Source organism: Nothobranchius furzeri, chromosome 2 (assembly GCF_043380555.1).
Source record: "Nothobranchius furzeri strain GRZ-AD chromosome 2, NfurGRZ-RIMD1, whole genome shotgun sequence".
Classification (NCBI taxonomy): Eukaryota; Metazoa; Chordata; class Actinopteri; order Cyprinodontiformes; family Nothobranchiidae; genus Nothobranchius; species Nothobranchius furzeri.
Window position 1 is genome coordinate 8383817 of NC_091742.1, and position 17580 is coordinate 8401396.

General features: G+C 42.0%; 2 protein-coding genes across 2 annotated transcripts; both read left to right on the plus strand.

Moving 5' to 3' along the window:
• The first annotated feature begins 2916 nt into the window (after window positions 1-2916).
• nfkbie (nuclear factor of kappa light polypeptide gene enhancer in B-cells inhibitor, epsilon) lies at window positions 2917-8898 on the plus strand. Its single transcript, XM_015947485.3, has 6 exons — window positions 2917-3439; window positions 5673-5775; window positions 6683-6893; window positions 6972-7060; window positions 7563-7811; window positions 8178-8898. Exons 1-6 carry the CDS (start codon window positions 3123-3125, stop codon window positions 8244-8246), a joined length of 1038 nt encoding a protein of 345 aa, XP_015802971.1. The 5' UTR covers window positions 2917-3122; the 3' UTR covers window positions 8247-8898.
• A 2576-nt stretch (window positions 8899-11474) lies between these two features.
• slc35b2 (solute carrier family 35 member B2) lies at window positions 11475-16686 on the plus strand. The gene is made up of 4 exons (XM_015947486.3): window positions 11475-11701; window positions 13193-13380; window positions 13471-13631; window positions 15436-16686. Exons 1-4 carry the CDS (start codon window positions 11682-11684, stop codon window positions 16360-16362), a joined length of 1296 nt encoding a protein of 431 aa, XP_015802972.1. The 5' UTR covers window positions 11475-11681; the 3' UTR covers window positions 16363-16686.
• Window positions 16687-17580: the final 894 nt, after the last annotated feature.

A 17580-nucleotide genomic window follows, 5' to 3' on the forward strand; every position in this document is an offset into this window, starting at 1 on the left:
AAGAAAAGGCAGAGACTCTCCCTGCTGTGCAATGATCCAAATAAAATGCTGCAGGATGCAGAGAGTGTTAACGCGGCTCGTCCTTCTGCTGACGGCGCAGTCAGCCAAAGTGTGAATCAGGACAAAGACGCCAGACAGCGGCACATGTGAGCAGTCAGCCCCACAGCACGGTGTAAATACACACACAGGAACCGTGTTAAAACACAGAGAGGCGCTGCTGCTGCACGGGAACCTCCCCCTGCATCCCATTAAATCATCATGTGTTCGTGCTGGTGAGGAGATCCAGCCGCACAGACACGAGGCTGGCCCCTATAGACTATCATCACAACATTAAACCTATTAGTCTCTGCAGGAACTGGCTGCTATTGCAAATGTTTTGCAACAATTTTATTTTACACTTATTATTTTGATGAAAATCTACTTTTTCATTAAGTTTGGTGAATTGATCAACAGAAACCAATGAAAACATGTCCACAAATTTAAAACGTGCCATGGTAGCCAAAGTTCTAAAATCATATTTGACAAAGTGTTAACGTTTTGATATATACTCCATTAAAGTGTAAGTAAGTAGAACCAAGATTAAAATAAATGTTAAGGCTACTGCCAGTGGCTCATTATGACCACCAAGGTAACCATCTCATTAACTTTATGACAGCAGAACAACCCCCCAATTTACACCGGGTGCATGAGAGTCACCCCAAAGCTGTCGGTAAATTTCTAAAAAAATTAAATGCAGATTTGCGATTGCTTAACTACATTATGTCATGATCCCTGCATCTTTTGAGCAGAGCATCAGTAGATTTTTCAGCATGGACTTTGACGCTTTTAACCTGGCATTGGAGAATCACAACGGACGCAATTGTGATCTTGCAGTGTGGGTACTCCATGTCACACATGCTCCAGTGGGGACTGACGTGCCACGGAGGTTGTGACAAAACACTGTTACGCTGCCATAATGCCCTGCTTATGCACTCGGTGTAAATTGGGGATTAAAGCCATACTATGCAACGTTTTTGTATTTTTTAAATCATTTTCTTGAGATGGTGTGCGCTAAAATTACACTGCAGGGTTAATGAAACCGACCCCTAACGCTCTCTGTGGCCAGAATACCGCACTTGCAACATCAGACTGGTGGGCGTTACATGTTGGACTTTGAAAAATTTGGCTGACATACCTGGTGCTGCAGTCTGCTTCCAGCACATTTCCTGCATGAACGCTGCTGATCTGTTTGATTTAGTGACAAATCCCTCCTGTAGACACTAGCGTAATTTATACTTCTCTGTCTGCACCGGGACGGACCAGTCGACCAAACACCAGAAAGATTTGCCGTTTGTGAAATGTTCTTTTTTTTTCATCCCTGTCTTTGTTTACTAACGAATGGTTTCTTCTCCAATCCTGCTTGACACAAGCCTGAATTTACCATACCAGTGTAGACATTGGACTGGACTGTTGGCAGAATGTGGAGTGAGCTAACATAACAGTAGATCACACTAAAACAGATGGCAGTAATAAAGATGTCTCTTTGGAAGGGACTTTCATTTTATAGATTGTATTTATTTTAATCTGACTCACAATAGCAGCACATACTGTGTAAGTGAGCCCTCTGAAGGCCAAAGCACACAAATAAATCATAAAATGTGTTTAAAAAATATAAAAACATCCTATATGAATACTGTGGAGTTCATTGTAGGCTTCTCCAAGAGCAAAGTGAAGTAAAAAAAAAAGACATTTCTAAGCGCCCTGACTTAGTGTGGAAGACCTGATGCTTCTGGGACAGATGGCTCCTCTGATGGCGTTTCCTTGCGTTACCATACTTGGCTCATACTTGGCTCATCTGGGCTCAGCCAAATATAATTTTTACGTGTGTGTGTGCGTGTGTGTGTGTGCGTGTGCGTGCATATGTCTGTTATTGTTTTTAACCTGTTATGGGAATCTGGGGTCATTTTGTAAAGCACTTTGAATTGCACTTTGTTTGAAAAGCGCTTTATAAATAAATTTGATTGATTGATTGATTGATTTATCTTTATTTTAGTCACTTTCAGCATGATGTAATTTATATAAACAGTCATTGCTTTGGCAGCTTCTTGTGAAAATAAGAAACTTGAATAATATATGTGGTTTTGCTGCTACCCTGGAGTTTACTTTAAAAGTAAAACTGACATCTAGAGAATGTGCACTGCTGGAAATTACCATGAATCAAACTGAAGTCCAGAAAGAGTTGACTTAAACATAAATAAAACCAGCAGATTCAACTGCAACAAGTTTGCCCTAAAAATAATTATGCATAAGAAAAATAATCAGTATTGTTTAATTAAAAACGACAGTTGATATTTTAAGACTTTGAGACTTGTCTTCATTTGGATTATTGTATCTGAAACAAACAAAACAGGTTTTTTGAATATATTTTTTAATTTCTCTTCAGAGCCAGTTAATTGTAAATAAACAGATCCAACTTGACAGTTATTTCTAACCGTGCACGTCATTACTTTAAGGAATGTTCGGGACAAAGATTGGCCAAAACCTCGATTGCCCTTCGACATATAACTATTGTCCTATGCTTTAATTTTGAAAATCCCGCATTTCCGCCGTAAGCACGTTCTTTACGTTCTCTGTTGAACTGTGCGTGTGTGCGCTCGCGCGCGCTTGTGTGTGTTCGGTTCCTTCGCGCGCACTGGGGATTCCCCCGCGTGACAAAAACAGCTCTGGCTTTCAGATGTCAGCTCTTCCCATTATCGCCTTTCATTGCTCGTATGCTCTCCGCCTGGAGCTCGCTGCCACCGGATATCTCCCCGACTGTTAGCCGTCTGCTTTTGTTTTTAAACCAGTTTTGCTTTAACTGGGGAGTTTGGGAGAAACCGACATGGTTTGAAACGTTTTTTCTCTACAAAACAGAGAACCGATAAAGACCGACGGCTCGTTACTGCGAGGGAACGTGTGGTCGGTTATTGGCATGAGACGGAGCGGCTCATTTATCTGGTCTCACAAAGAAGCGGTGGTTTTCTCGTGCGCTAACAGGCTGTCCGGTCACACCGCCGAGGAAGCAGCCACGACAGCCGCCGCTGAAAGCCGTTATTAATCGGGGAAGGGCGGGTAGGGGAAACCCAGAAAGGGCCACCACCATCATGACGAGCCACGACTGTAGTAAGGACGATTTTCTGGAGGACACCCGCACGGACTCGGGGATTGACTCGTACCGCTCCATTGTGAAGCCGGAGGATTCCCGGGAGCCGAGTACCGACTTCGGCGGGCCGAGGGACAAGCTTTTCTCCCCGGACGAGCGCTTGGACTCAGCCTACGGATCTTCGTCCATCACGGTGGAGAGTCTGCCACCGATGGTGGAGGGTTGCACTTTGTCCACCGCCGAAGAGCAGCAGGAACAGATCTGTGAACTGTCTGAACAAGAAGACTTACTCACAACTATTACAGACGATGGAGACACGTACGTTTTTCTTTTTTAATTAGCAATTAGTTTAAATAATTTCTCTGTTTACAAATTCTGTCAAAGTGGTTTAATTATCCAACCATCCTCCAGCTCGCTTCCTGGAAGTTAATCTGCAGCATCTGGTAGAAATAAATCAGAGCTGCACCTAAAGATCCTCTATCTCCTGATTAAATCAAGAACTGTTTCCATTTCAGGACAATGAGTCTTAAGTATAAATCACGTGATAAATGAACACAATCAGCTGTTTTTAGAGTCAGATTAGAAAATCTCCCCCAAAATATTAAGTTTCCACCCATGTGCGAATTTCTATGAATGAGGCCTTATTTTCCAAAGTTACTGCTGGTGTTGAAGGGGATTTCATATCATGAACATGCAGAGTTTTTTTCTATTGTTGAACTTTGTCCATGCCATGAATGTGAACAGTCAGAAACCAGAAGTGAAACAGATAGGCCTGGACTTCCCCCTGCCTGCATCACAAAGCACATGTCTGCGAGGTACATCAACGAAACTGGTTGATCAGGACACAACAGCATCTGCGTGCATTATTCTCTCCTACAATTCAGAAGCTATTTGTTTTATTTTTAACTCTCATGCATCAAATGCTCTTTTTTTTCTGCTGCTCATTCCTCCTCTTGACTCAGTGAAACTGCACCTTTTTCTTCAAACGATCCACACCTCCGCATGCAGCTTCTTCAGCCTTTGCAGGGCTTCTAGTGTGACCCACTCATCTGGGGCCATCCGTGTGTGTTTTAACAATAAAGCAGGCTTAGTAATGAAATCTACAACCACTGTGATGTAGTCACAGGATTGCGGAAATGTCGCTTTAGTCTCTGACCTCTTTTAATTTCCGCTCGCTGACTGTCAGAGCCATATGGTTTCATTCTCACACCCTAACAATAGATACCTGCTGGGGAAGGGGGAAAAAACACCTGAAACGCTAACAGAGAGAACTATGCAAACACTCACTTTCCCCTGTGGGAATTTTTTTAAAAAGTCATTCATTCAAGATTTACCCAGACCTGGAAGTCCCGCTCAAACTCAAATCATGCTTACAGGGTTGAATGATGTTAGCCTGCAGACGTTTGGGACGAACTTCACACAGACACATCTGCCAAAAACATCAAGAGGTTTGATTATGGCATTTTCTTGATCCGCTTTCAAGCATTTTTTTTAAAGATTCTTCCTTTTATTCATTTTGTTTGTGCAAAGATGAATTTGAGCTAATTTGTCTGCTTCTTTTTACATTTAAATGTTAACATTCTGCAAAACGATTCATGTTTTTAGAGGAAAAGCTCACATTTCAAAGGTATATGACAGATGATGCAAATGCTATTTGTACTGGTTTTAGCTAAATTCAGGAAAAAACCTGCAGAAATGTGCTTCAGTTGTCTGCAGTTGTGAAAACTTTTCTCTGACATTTTTCATTTTTGAAATGTATTAGTCTTTGTGCTAACCTGTCAGTTTCTGCAGAGTAATTGTATCCAACCACCATTATTATCATGCATTTTATTTTATCCACCTTAAATGTCTTTTTTCCGTTTAGTTTAGACGTTGAGAGTAGAAATCTAAATGAACGTCTGCACCGTGAGATTTTGCGTCTCCTTTTGATCCCACTGCTGTCTGAAGCAGGTTTTAGTTCTGTGACATTTATTCTGAAACGAGAGCACGCTGCGGTTAAACAGCCTCTGAGCTCATCCACTACGGCTGCTACAAGCAGCTCTGTAGCCGTCTTGAATGTTGCACATGGATGTTCACAGCTCGATTTGAATGTGTTGAAATCAGCCGAAGCCTGCGCTGCTTTCTTCTAAGCTAGTTTAAATTAAGCACCAAAGCTTGGTTCCATTTCCTGCTTTTGCATTCGTTTGCTACCACTTCCCACGCAGCCTCTTGAGGTTTTTGTGTTGTTGTTTCGCCTTGTTGTTCACTTCATCCAGCGTCTGGTTGAAGGTGATTTTTAGCACTAATATGAGGTCTTTTCTAGTTTTGTGTGTTGCACACCACCCCTGCTGCTCAGTTTTGCCGTGCAGCCCACTAAAAGTTACACTCTGAGGCCCTCTTTTGAGATGAGTACTGAGGAAAAAAGTGATACGATGCTTTTTCGTTGAAGCGTCAACTTTTGCTACCCACCTACAGTTACGGTGCAGTTCTTGCTCAACATGAGAATACCCAGAGCTGCAGGGTTCTCGAGGATAAAAAGGATCGAAGTAATCGTTTTTGATCTCTTCTGTAGAATCCTGCACCTTGCGATCATCCACGAGGACACACAGGTGGCTCTGGAGTTGATAGAACTGTTTCCAAAAGAAGTCCTGGACATTCAGAACAATTTATACCAGGTGAGTTTCACCATTATAAGAAAACTGCAGCTTTCTGGGGAATTTTTAAATTTTCTTTAATCGTGAAAAAGCACTTCCTCACTACCGCTGTCCTAAAAGCGGTGCTATTATTTATATCTCTGTACTTCCAGAAAAGCAGTCTTCCTCTTTATTTGCTATCCGTCCTCTCAGGGACGTCACTGTGGGTGGCTGGAGTCTTCGCTCACCAGGGACTCTGGGTGGAAACTCCCCTCCTCTTCCTCACGTAGAGATAGAACTCGTGGAGCTGATCCTTGTTTGGAAGTGGGCAGGGAAACGTTTAGATGGGAGCTTTAACCTGAAGTCACTGTTGATAGGAAACAGCCGAAGTGACGAGTCAGCGCTTCACGCATTGACTCAGTTAGCTCTGTCTTTAGATTGCTTCATTTCCTTTGAGTGGTCATTGTAAGACTTTGTTTTTACTCCTTTAGGTTTTACAAAGAAACGTCACCCACTGTTTGATTTCCATAACTGCCTCTGCAAGGGGTTTTAAAGATTAAAATGCACGGGGCTCGGTTAGATTTGAGTTTTGCACGTGCAAAGTTAAATCCACGCTGAAAACGGAGGCAGGAGCATTTCCTTCTGCACCTCCCGAGCCCGCAGCACAACCAGACGGCTGGTTTGTTTTGAAAGAAGATGCAACTTTCACTTTCTCAGCGGGTTTTGTGTTTTTCTAGGCTGGCGCCTTTGATGCTTGACCTGCTTAAACGGGTGCAGGCTTGTTTGTGGTCGGTCTAAAGCGTTCTTTGAAATCCGGGCGAGCGCCGACTTAATTTGTCACGCGTTTACGATGAAAAGTACAAGCAGTCAATGAGCCGATCAAAAGACAAGAGTCGGCCGGGGTACAGCTTGACATGGCTTTAATTTAAATGTTGTTTTAACCCCCCAGAGTCCATTGCACCTGGCTACCTACCTGAACCTGACAGATGTGGTGAGTGGTTTGATGAAGAAGGGCGTCAGCTTAGAGCTGCAGGACCAGGACGGGAACACGGCGCTGCACGTGGCCTGTCAGCACGGCCAGATGGAGTGTGCCTCCGGAATGACCAGAGATGTTCTTCCCAGCATGCTAGCACCGGTGGCTGAAACCCAGAACTGGAGAGGTGAGGTTATTAACATTATTCATATGTCAAAAGTCAAATGTTACGTCTGTTGAAAAATGGCGGATTGCTTTCTTGCAGGTCTCGCCTGTCTTCACCTGGCAGCTCTGAACAGGCAACATGGAATAATGGAGCTCCTGATAAAAAAAGGGACGGATCTGAACATCCAGGTTAGCTTGAGCCCTTCTGCAGGTCCTCTCCTGATTCTGTCTTTGAAATCCATTTAAAGTTGTGAATAGAGAGGATTTCCCTGCATGTTTGATCCTTTAATGTGCTAAATCTGTTCCACTTTCAAAGTTTGTTTGCTGCTTTTTTAAACCTGTTCCTGTTTATAACCCCGCTGCACCTGTGCGATGTTGATAGTGATACGAGCCGAGCTCGGGGCTTCCTGCAGAATTCAGGGAGACATAATTAGATTTGAGATACGATTGGGCCGGCTGCCCGTGGCTCTTAACGTTCTATTGATGGAAGGCAACATGGCCGGCAGTCTCATAACGACCCCAGGCATTCCTCTGAGTTTAAATCACCGGCTCAACACGCCTCCGAGTTATTATTGTTAACAGAAGTGTGTGCAAGCTGCTACGTCCAGGTTTTATCTGCTTGTTTTCATTTAAAAACGGAAACAAAAAGATTATTCGTCAGATTTCTCACGTCATTTTCATTCCTCTGCAGGAAGGAACCAGCGGGAAAACCCCCCTTCACCTCGCCGTCGAGCTGCACGACGTCACATCAGTAAAGTTGCTGCTCAAAAGGGGAGCCAACGTGGACGCCATCATGTACAACGGCTGCACGCCCCTGCACCTCGCCGTGGGGAGACAGGACGCCGCCATCGCTCACCTGCTGTGTCAGTCTGGCGCCGACAGGATGCTGCGGAACATGGAGGACGAGACAGCGCTGGACCTGGCTGACGGCAACGACGATGTGAGGATTATGAGTGATTAATAAAGTGTGGAGAAGGTTTAATCCCTGAAAAATGTCTTAAATTTGTAGATTTTATTCCCTCTATGCGGGTTCTCAGGTTTATCAACTAAATGTGGAGGTCAGGGGAGTGATTAAACAGGTAACAGATGGCACCCCCCGCTCGGATACCTGAGATTACACAAACCAACGGAGGGCTGAGAGCGTTTCAGCACACGCTTTCTCCATCTGCTGTTTCTGTAACACATTAGTGGATTTGGATCGTTATTTTACGCCCTCTGCCGTGAAATACGTCCTAATCGTGTTTATTTCGTGTCTGTTAAGGACCGTTTCATAAAATTAAACAGCCACGTTTTTCTTTTCTTTCAGATTCTGGCCTTATTTCCATTTGATGACATCCAGATCTCTGGACGTTTGGTGGTTGGAAGGAACTTTTAGCCGGAAGCAGCTGGATTGACACATGAGCTTTTTTCGATCTGAACATTTTATTAAATAGTGCCTTTATAGTTGACTCTAATATGTAGTGAGATATACGCACCTGTACAATTGTATTACCCTACCCCCCTTCCAACAAACTTAGCGATTATGCTACATTAAACACTGACTTTCCAAAGAATAACTCGATTACAAAATTCTCCCCTCTTCTGAGGCCAAACGTACCAAAAACACATTGAAAAATTCTACCTCTTGTCAGAATTTAATTAGTTTGAAATGCATTTGTCTCAGTCATTTCCTTAAACTCTATCCTTTCCTTAATGTGATTTTTTTTTTATTCTGAAGACTTGGCCTCGCTTGTCTGTTTTTATGCAGCAACATGCAGGGAATTGTTTACCGTTCAAATTGAAAAATGTAAATTTTGCAAACAAATCTGTTCCCTGCTTTTGTTCAAGAATCCACAGCCTGTTTAGAAACTTAATATATACCACAACATGCAGCTTTGACTCTTGATTTTGCAGGTTTTCTCTTTGTTGAACAGTTCATCTCTTATTTATCTCTTCTGCAGACGCATCTGATGTTTGTGTGTAATTACACTGGGCTTTTTAGCTGAAATAAGCACCTCATTTATTTTGTAATAAAACTGAAGAACAAATATTTGCATCTTGTGCTCTTTTTCTGGGAAAAGGAAGTTGGAGTTTATCTAACTTCGTATTTTTTGGGGTCTGAGTCGCTGTTGCACACCGAGATCGACACGGTTTGTCATGCAGTGGAAAGTCCAGGTTTATGGAAGGACTGAGAGATTTTTTTCACACGTGTGTGAGATTAAACTTAAAAACAATATAACATCAGCATGAGAGCCTTTTTTTTTTTTTAAATATCACCTTTTTCACCTGCTAATACCTAGATTTGTATTTAAATGACCAAGTCCTGTTCCCTGACGGGTGTTTTTGTAAGGTGGATGTTCTGTTTTACTGTAAGTGTCTTCTTCCTTATGGCTCCAGCAGCACAACGAACGTGGCGCGGCTGGAAATTCCACCCATCTGGATCTCGTTGATAAACATGCCATCAGTTAAACTGGTTCAGTTATGCCGATGTATGCTTTCTTTAGTTCACATGACTCTCTGGTGACTAAAAGTCACAGAAACAAAGTTCCAAGTTTGATAAAAGCCGGTTTCATGTGCAGAATTGCTGCAGAAAGACCTAAAATGGACCTTTTTCAGCAGTAAATCGCTGGAACAAAGAGTTATGAAACCATACCCACTTCCCCGTTCAATTGTAACCTAGGAAACTGATGTTTGTTATGTGCACGGTTTAGGTCAGGCTGCTGGTGCCTCCAGCGAAGACCGCGTTGTGTTGTTGGAATAATGGTTGTTCCACAGCGCCTTACTTCCTGCTGAAGGTCATAGATTTCCATTGAAAATCTCACGTAAAAACAACGCGTTGATCTCTAAAACTCCTATAGATTCATTTTGAAACTAGCCTTGTTGTAAAATCTACTAAAAAGCCACAGGAACCTATAAGAAAGTTGCACAACGATTTTAAAATGAGGTCAGTTTTATTATAACAAGTATTTCAGTAATCCTCGGTAAATAAAAATTCCAAGATTGGACTTTTTAAAAAGCAAATTTAAAGAGAAGTTAACTTGTTGTTTAGCTTGAACATGCATTGTTATTTACTCCGTTTTGCTGCTCTGATGGGTCTCCTTAGTCAGTAATTAACTGAGGGATTGATTTTGTTGCTATGCGCTTTACTTTGTGAGTACCTACTCGGACTATGAACCACCTAACGGCTGTGATGCAACTTCTCCATCACTCTCATACACATACAAATATGCTAAAATAAAACTTTATTACAAGAAAAGTCCACCAAAGGCATTATTTATACCCCAGTTCACCTGAGTGAAAACGTGTGATAGAACATTCATTAAAGAAAATTAAAAACATGAACTTTTTGTGTTTTATGACATATTTGGGGAGTGCCACCTACATAAAAACACCATTAATTAGATCTAAGATGTGTAATTCTGTCCAACTGCTGCTTGACCTACTGACCCTCTGAGATCTACTCCCAATATTTTCTTCTGTTAATGCATGAAAAATGTTCTGATGTGATGTGCTGACTGTGAGTTGTGTGCATCCTTAATTCAGTCTCAAAGGACAAGAGCTTACTGGAAATATTCTAGGTTTGTTTGTCTTGCAAAGAAATATATAATTTTTCACAACCAAACATCAAATGAGGGAACTGTTAGATGTTAAAATATACCAAAATGGTAATATTTGTCATTATTTAAATTATTTTTCTTAATATCATTTATTAAAGCAGGAACCAAATGTAAAATGAAAGTAAAACAACTACTCTGTTATAGTTTAACTTTACATAAGAAAATTACAAATTCAGTTACTCTTCTTAATTTTTTATATTATTATTATTATTATTATTATTATCATCATCCATCCATTGTCTGAACCCGCTTTGTCCACGTAGGGTCGCGGGGGTGCCTTTCTCCAGCGGTCAATGGGCAATCAGGCAGGGTACACCCTGGACAGAGAGCCGGTCCATAGCAGGGCAACACAGAGACACACAGAACAAACAATAATGCACACACACACACACACACACACACACACACACACACACACACACACACACACACACACACACCTAAGGACAAAGACAGACCAATCAGCCTGACAGTCATGTTTTTGGACTGTGGGAGGAAGCCGGAGCACCCGGAGAGAACCCAGGCATGCACAGGGAGAACATGCAAACTCCATGCAGAAAGATCCCAGGCCGGGAAGAGAACCCAGGACCTTCTTGCTGCAATGCAACATCTCTAACCACTGTGCGGCCCATTATTATTATTATTATTATTATTATTATTATTATTATATTGTAATGATGTGATACTGTGTAGCATATCCTGATTTTATTCTTTTATACACTTTTAAATTGCTGTCTCCTTTGGGATTAATAAGGTATGTCTGAATCTAAAGAGGAAACCAGGAGAAAATAATGAAATAAACGTTATAGTAAATTTAACAAAGTACTTTTTACTCCAAAGAAAGCATCTTGCCGTTTATATTTTAACAATTAAACCATTTTGTCCTCATTGCTCTAACTCCGTTGCGGTTACACCTCCGTGCCGATAGGGGGCATAGTCTCAGGAAAGGCGCTGTTTTCTGGTCTCCGGCGTCCTGCTGGACTTCATTAAAAAAGGAGGAGAGCGTTCCGGTTCAAGTGAACACATCAGTCGTGGAGGATAAGTGGAAAAAAACAGGACCAAAGACGGAGCAGCGTTAAAGCTCACGGACCCAGCTGATTGAAACACCTGGAACCGTGTGTGCCGGGGCGGCTTCATGGTGTGTCACCGCGGAGACGTTTGAGTCTGTCGGCGTGGAGAGCAGCGCCAGGTGTCGGCTACTAAGTGTGGGGAAAATGCCTTTTTTCTCATGGAGGTAACGTTTAAACGGAAAAGTGTGTTATGATAAAGGAGGACGAGTTTAAGCTCTGGAAGAGTCGAGCTGCTAAAAGTTACCTGTTGAGTTTGCTAGCTTAAATAGCAACACCGGAAGAAAGCGTTAATTAAATAAACTTAGAGCTGCTAAACACATTTCTTCAGTGTGTACAGCACGTTATTACCCATTTGATTAATATTTCTAAATAAAACGTTTAGTTTCGATTTTTTTCTAAAGCTAAGTGCACAGATTCATTGTTTTCTTATACCAATATTAATTTGTAAGATTTTCAAAAATAATGGCATCACTCATTAATATTAAAGTGTTTGTGGGAAAATATTACCTAATTATTTATTAACTAATGTTTACTGTGAAATTAATTCATCTTGTTATCCCTTATTATTAGTTCGTCATCAGAAGGGCCTGGTGTCTCAGGTGAATCTCAGTCCCTGCAGTCAGAGGACTGGCTGCTGTGCCAGGACAGTGCTTTGCTGCGTGTAATAGGCTTCTTGTTCAGAGCCCAAGTCCTGCTAGGAGTGGGTTGCTGGTTGACCAGGGTACAGCAACACAAAGAGGCTCTGTGTTGCTACAGGCTCCCTGGACCCCTGGGAGAAGGAGGCCCTGCCTTCCTCCAAGGAAGACATGAATTCTGTTTCCTATCACTGAAGACCACGTTTAAATAAACAAAAAGAAACTGAATGTACATTATGTCAACTGGGTGCGGGTTTATCTTGTTCATATTTGAGCTGGTATAGCAGGTTTTTTGTGTTGGATCTGTCATTGTTAAATTCAAACGTGAGAAGGAAGACATGGAGCTTCTCATATCTATTTTTATTTTGTCTCCCATTTTGTAGACCTTGAACATTAAATCTAAAAAATTTTCTTTATTTTTCAAGATAAAAAATGTGAAACTCCACTTAGAGTTAAAGGACACCGCTTTAAAACCACCAAATAGTATCAGAGCACGGCAGTGTCTGCAGCTCACCGCTCCCCCACGGGGATAGGCCAATTGCAGAGGACAATTTTCATCACACCCCACCAGTGTGTGTGACAACTATGGGACTTTAATCTTTAACCTAAATAGTTTTGGTTTCAGGGTTGGTGTAGGATTGACCAAAATGTACAAATGTACCAAAATCTGTACATTTGGGATGAGGTCCCGTCACTAAATCAGTTTTTGTGAAAGTAACTTAAAGGAATTCACTGATTTGGCTCTTTTTAATGGGTTGATGTTCTGTGATTACTAGACAAAGATTGTTTTTAGGTCTTTTATTTCTGTTTAAAACCTCGTGTTTTGATGCTTGGAGACTATATTTTTTCCAATCCCTAATCATCCTTAAGCCCATCATGTGTGGCACGAAGAAAACTGAGGATTTTTACTAATGAGCTGTTTATTTGCTCCACCTTTTTGTGGAAGAAAACAGCTTTTTTATATGTTCCTGAATAAGTAAGTTGTCTTATTTCTTTTCTACATCATGTTTTATCCTCCAGGGTTTGGCCTGCACTTGTGTTACTTGTGTTCCCCTCCACTGTGGCTGCAGAGGAGGTTTCGCTCGTGGACGGCTGGAGCGATGTCTGGCTCTTCCGCTTCCTCGTCAACATTCTGGGATATGCCACCATCATTGTCCCAGGCTACATCCTCATTAGCTACTTCAAGCGCTCCAATTATGTTGAACGAGGTGCGGGGTCGTGAGATCCGATCCATTCTGGAAGATTAAAACCGTGTTGCATCAGTCTCTCTAGTCCACGTGTCTTTTTGTTTCCTCCAGGCAGCGGGCTCTGCTATCCTGTTGTGAAGACCTGCGTGTATGGCAGCGAGGATAAAACTGGTCTGTTGGATGATGCATCTGTTACCAGCAGGAACGAGGCTGACTCGGGCTCGTCAGTCAAACAGGCTTTCAGGCTGATCTTTTGCGCTGCCGGACTTCAGGTAGAGGATCCTCCCAGAGCCAACAGACAAATGCACTCACCACTGTCATAACTGTGTGTTTGCTGTGTATTATTCCATATTTGAGAACAGAATAGACCATTGATCCCACAGTGGGGAAATTCTCTTGCTTTCCAGCTACTATCACTAATTGTTTTAAGTCTTGCTGACTATTGTAAAACTTCTGGGCTTCTAAATAGAAGCTAAAAGATCAAATTCTCCTCCAGTTTAGCTTACCCGGTCATTTTTGATCAGAAAGCCCCTGACTGCCAGCGTTTTTGAGCATTTTTACTAAGAGTAGACTCACTTCATACATTAGGAAGAATCTGCGTGTTTCTAGCTTTTTCCGTTATTTCACAATCTTGTCGAAGTGTGAGCTGCAGAAGCTTTTCTGGTTTGCGCCTCGCTTTAGGCATAGCGAAATCCCAAACCGATCTAATTCATGGATTGTCTGCATGACGTGATGTTTACCTTCAAGGTGCGCAAGCTCGTACCCGAGCCCGCCCCGTTAAACGCATTTGATGTCTTTAGTCATCAAAGACGGTGAATGAGTTGAGCTGAGGTGAAAACTTTTTATTTGTGTTCAAAGGAATTGCTTTGAAACCAAATACTTGGTTTTGATGTCCATCACCACTGATGCAATATCTACTCATTTTTCAGGATAAATAAATGATTTGTTACTTTCTAACATCGATTTGTGACGAGAGTTAAACTTTGAGCAAGTGTGAGTTAAAGGAAGGGTAGTTGAGCCTGGAAATGGGTACCGCCCCCTTTCTTCAGGCTCCTCCCCTAAGTCTCCAGAAAAAAGGGAGAATAATGCATGCAGTGGATACTGTCAACTATAAAAGCATAACATTATCTTACATTTTAGACCTGTTGTTGGCACATTTTCTGCCACAAATCCTAATTTAACGCACCTACATAGCAAAATCAGAGCCTCAAGGCCTCTGATGGGACTACTCAAGTTCTGGTGCTGATAAGGGGTTCTCTGGATCTCCTCGATCAGAGGTCCAGCAAGAAGCACTGGGCTCATTACACTGGAAACTAGGGTAGGCTGATATATCGGGCTGATATTTACTTTTTATGTATCGCATCGACCGAACTTTGTCCTTCGTAAAGCCGATTTAAAGTCCGGAGCATCCTCGGACAGCCCGGTGCTGTTGCAGAATTTAATTTGGATGTATTTTTACGTTCACTAATAACATCTGTATGATAAATACTCTAAATTTAACTTTATTTAGGTGTCTGACTTAAACACTGAGCAGTGCACAAAGTGTAGATTTAAGAGTTAGTCAAAGTCAGAGTTAAAAAGATTCAACTTCAGAAATTTTGTGCATCAACTGATGTCATTAGTGACATTTTAGCATGAAAATTAGGTGGAAAATATCTATATATAGGCCATAAAAATCGGTAGTGCATATCGGCTGACCTTGTCTCCTACATGTCAGCATTTGTTTCGTCGGTAGGAAAACCAATATCTGTCAACCTCTACTGGAAACCTTCTCCGGTACTTCCGATCAGGCTATGAAAACATAAATATTTGTTATGCTAGCTAATATAGCTAACCCGGCTCTGGCTTTGCTTCCTGTTCAGCTGCTCCAAGCTGAGAATGCACAAGGAGGGGATGTTGATTTTTGACCAAACCATAAAGTTAGTGGCTGCCTTCGGTGTGTGAAGAGCATTGAGGCAATTTGGCAAAATGCTCCAGAAAAACATCACTTATCTCACTTTTAAGGCAAGAATCCAGGACAGATGACCAAGTCACGGACCCAAATCGATCTCAAACTATGTTGTTTTATTGTTCCAGGCTTCCTATCTAACATGGGGGGTCCTTCAGGAAAGGGTGATGACGCGTTCCTACGGAGCCGTGACTCCTGAAGAGGAGGGCGAGCGATTCAAAGATTCTCAGTTTTTAGTCTTCATGAACCGCATCCTGGCCTTGACTGTGTCAGGCATCTGGTGCATCCTGTTTAAGCAACCTCGCCACGGCGCGCCAATGTACAAATACTCCTTTGCCTCTCTCTCCAACATCCTGAGCAGCTGGTGCCAGTACGAGGCCCTTAAGTACATCAGCTTCCCCACTCAGGTCCTGGCCAAGGCCTCCAAAGTCATTCCCGTCATGCTCATGGGAAAGCTCGTGTCTCGTAAAAGCTATGAATACTGGGAGTACTTCACAGCTGTGCTGATCTCTGTTGGCGTTAGCATGTTTCTGCTCACCAGTACAACCAACAAGCACCCGTCCACCGTCACCACCTTCAGCGGGGTCGTCATTCTCGTCGGCTACATCGTCTTTGACAGCTTCACCTCCAACTGGCAGGACAATCTGTTCAAGTACAAGATGTCGTCCGTGCAGATGATGTTTGGGGTCAACCTGTTCTCCTGTCTCTTCACTGTCGGCTCGCTGCTGGAGCAGGGTGCCTTCTTTGACTCGCTGGCCTTCATGACGCGCCATTCAGAGTTTGCCTTTCATGCTGTGCTGCTCTCCGTTTGCTCGGCATGCGGCCAGCTCTTCATCTTCTACACCATCAACCAGTTTGGCGCTGCCGTCTTCACCATCATCATGACGTTGCGTCAAGCCATCGCCATTCTTCTGTCCTGTTTCCTTTATGGCCATGCCGTCAGTCCGATCGGCGGCTTTGGCATCGCTGTTGTTTTCCTAGCACTTTTCCTGCGGGTTTATGCACGCAGTCGCATGAAGTCGAGCCGGCAGTCCGGGTTGCCGCAGAAGGTGTAGCGCTCAAAGCCGCACCAAACGGGGAAGTAAAACCACGTTTTTTGTGGTGCTTTTGGGTTTTTTGGGTGAGTTTTTGTGTTCTTTTACGTTGTTAGCATTGGTACAAAAAAGGGATCCTGCAGTTTTGAGTCTTATACCAAGATGCCCCCAAGGGGTTCAGGTGACCTTTAAGGTCACAAACGTTATGAGTGCCTGTAAGATTGTCTTTAAACTGCCTCTTTAACTTTCAGTTTACCGGTTGTTTGGGTTTTTTCTATGTTTTCCACCACATGTGGCTTTTGCAGCCAGTTAAATGTTACTGGGTGGCTAAGCGTTACATTTTAAGCATTCTACATTTATAAACAAAGTGATCAGCTTACTTGTTTATTTATTTAAACTTGCGTTACGGTCTCGATGGTCAGATTTTTCCCGTACTCTGTTCTAAGGCTATATCGATCTGTAAACACAAAACATGAATTTCAACTTTGTCAGCAGCTACCATCCTGGTGGTTTAAAAAAGAAAACATTATTGGAAATGTTTTTGTTGTTCAAACTTAACATTTTAACCCAACATCTCAGCACTAGACGTTGCTGGGATTTCTCTTTTTGCGTCATTTAACTTTTTTTTTTTTCTCCTTTCAGTAATTGGGTCAAAAATATTCTTGTGTAAATATATCTTATATTTCAAACCGGTTGTATTTGTAAAAAAGAATGCTCTGTGTTTTTCATGTGAATGTTTGGAACAACACTGAATGAATTGTGTTAATGCATCAATGCTGTCACACAAAATAGATAAATATGAGGCCTGGGGTGGAAGGGCAGAACTGATTGCATAAAAATAAAATGCAACATTACTGGTACTGTTTATTCCATTTTACTTTTTTCTCTGGTAAATTGATTAATAATAAAATGCATTAAATTAACTACACAATATGGTGCAGTTTGTTTTTCTTGTTTTTATATTTTACAAAAACTTAGAACACTAAAATATTACCCTAAATCTTGTTGGCTCAACTAAATATCTTATGTTTCAGCGCTGGAGGGTACTTTATTAGTAAAAATCAATGTGATGTTACAAAAATTGTATTAAATTGGAATCAAAATTCACTTCAAAGGATTTCTGCATATTTTATTTTGGCGCAAAAATTCTTCCTGCAAATGTCCAATTTAAGAAGTCTGCAACGACTTTTACTTTGAAAATCCGTTGAATCGTGAACTAAATTTTGTAAAAGAATAAAT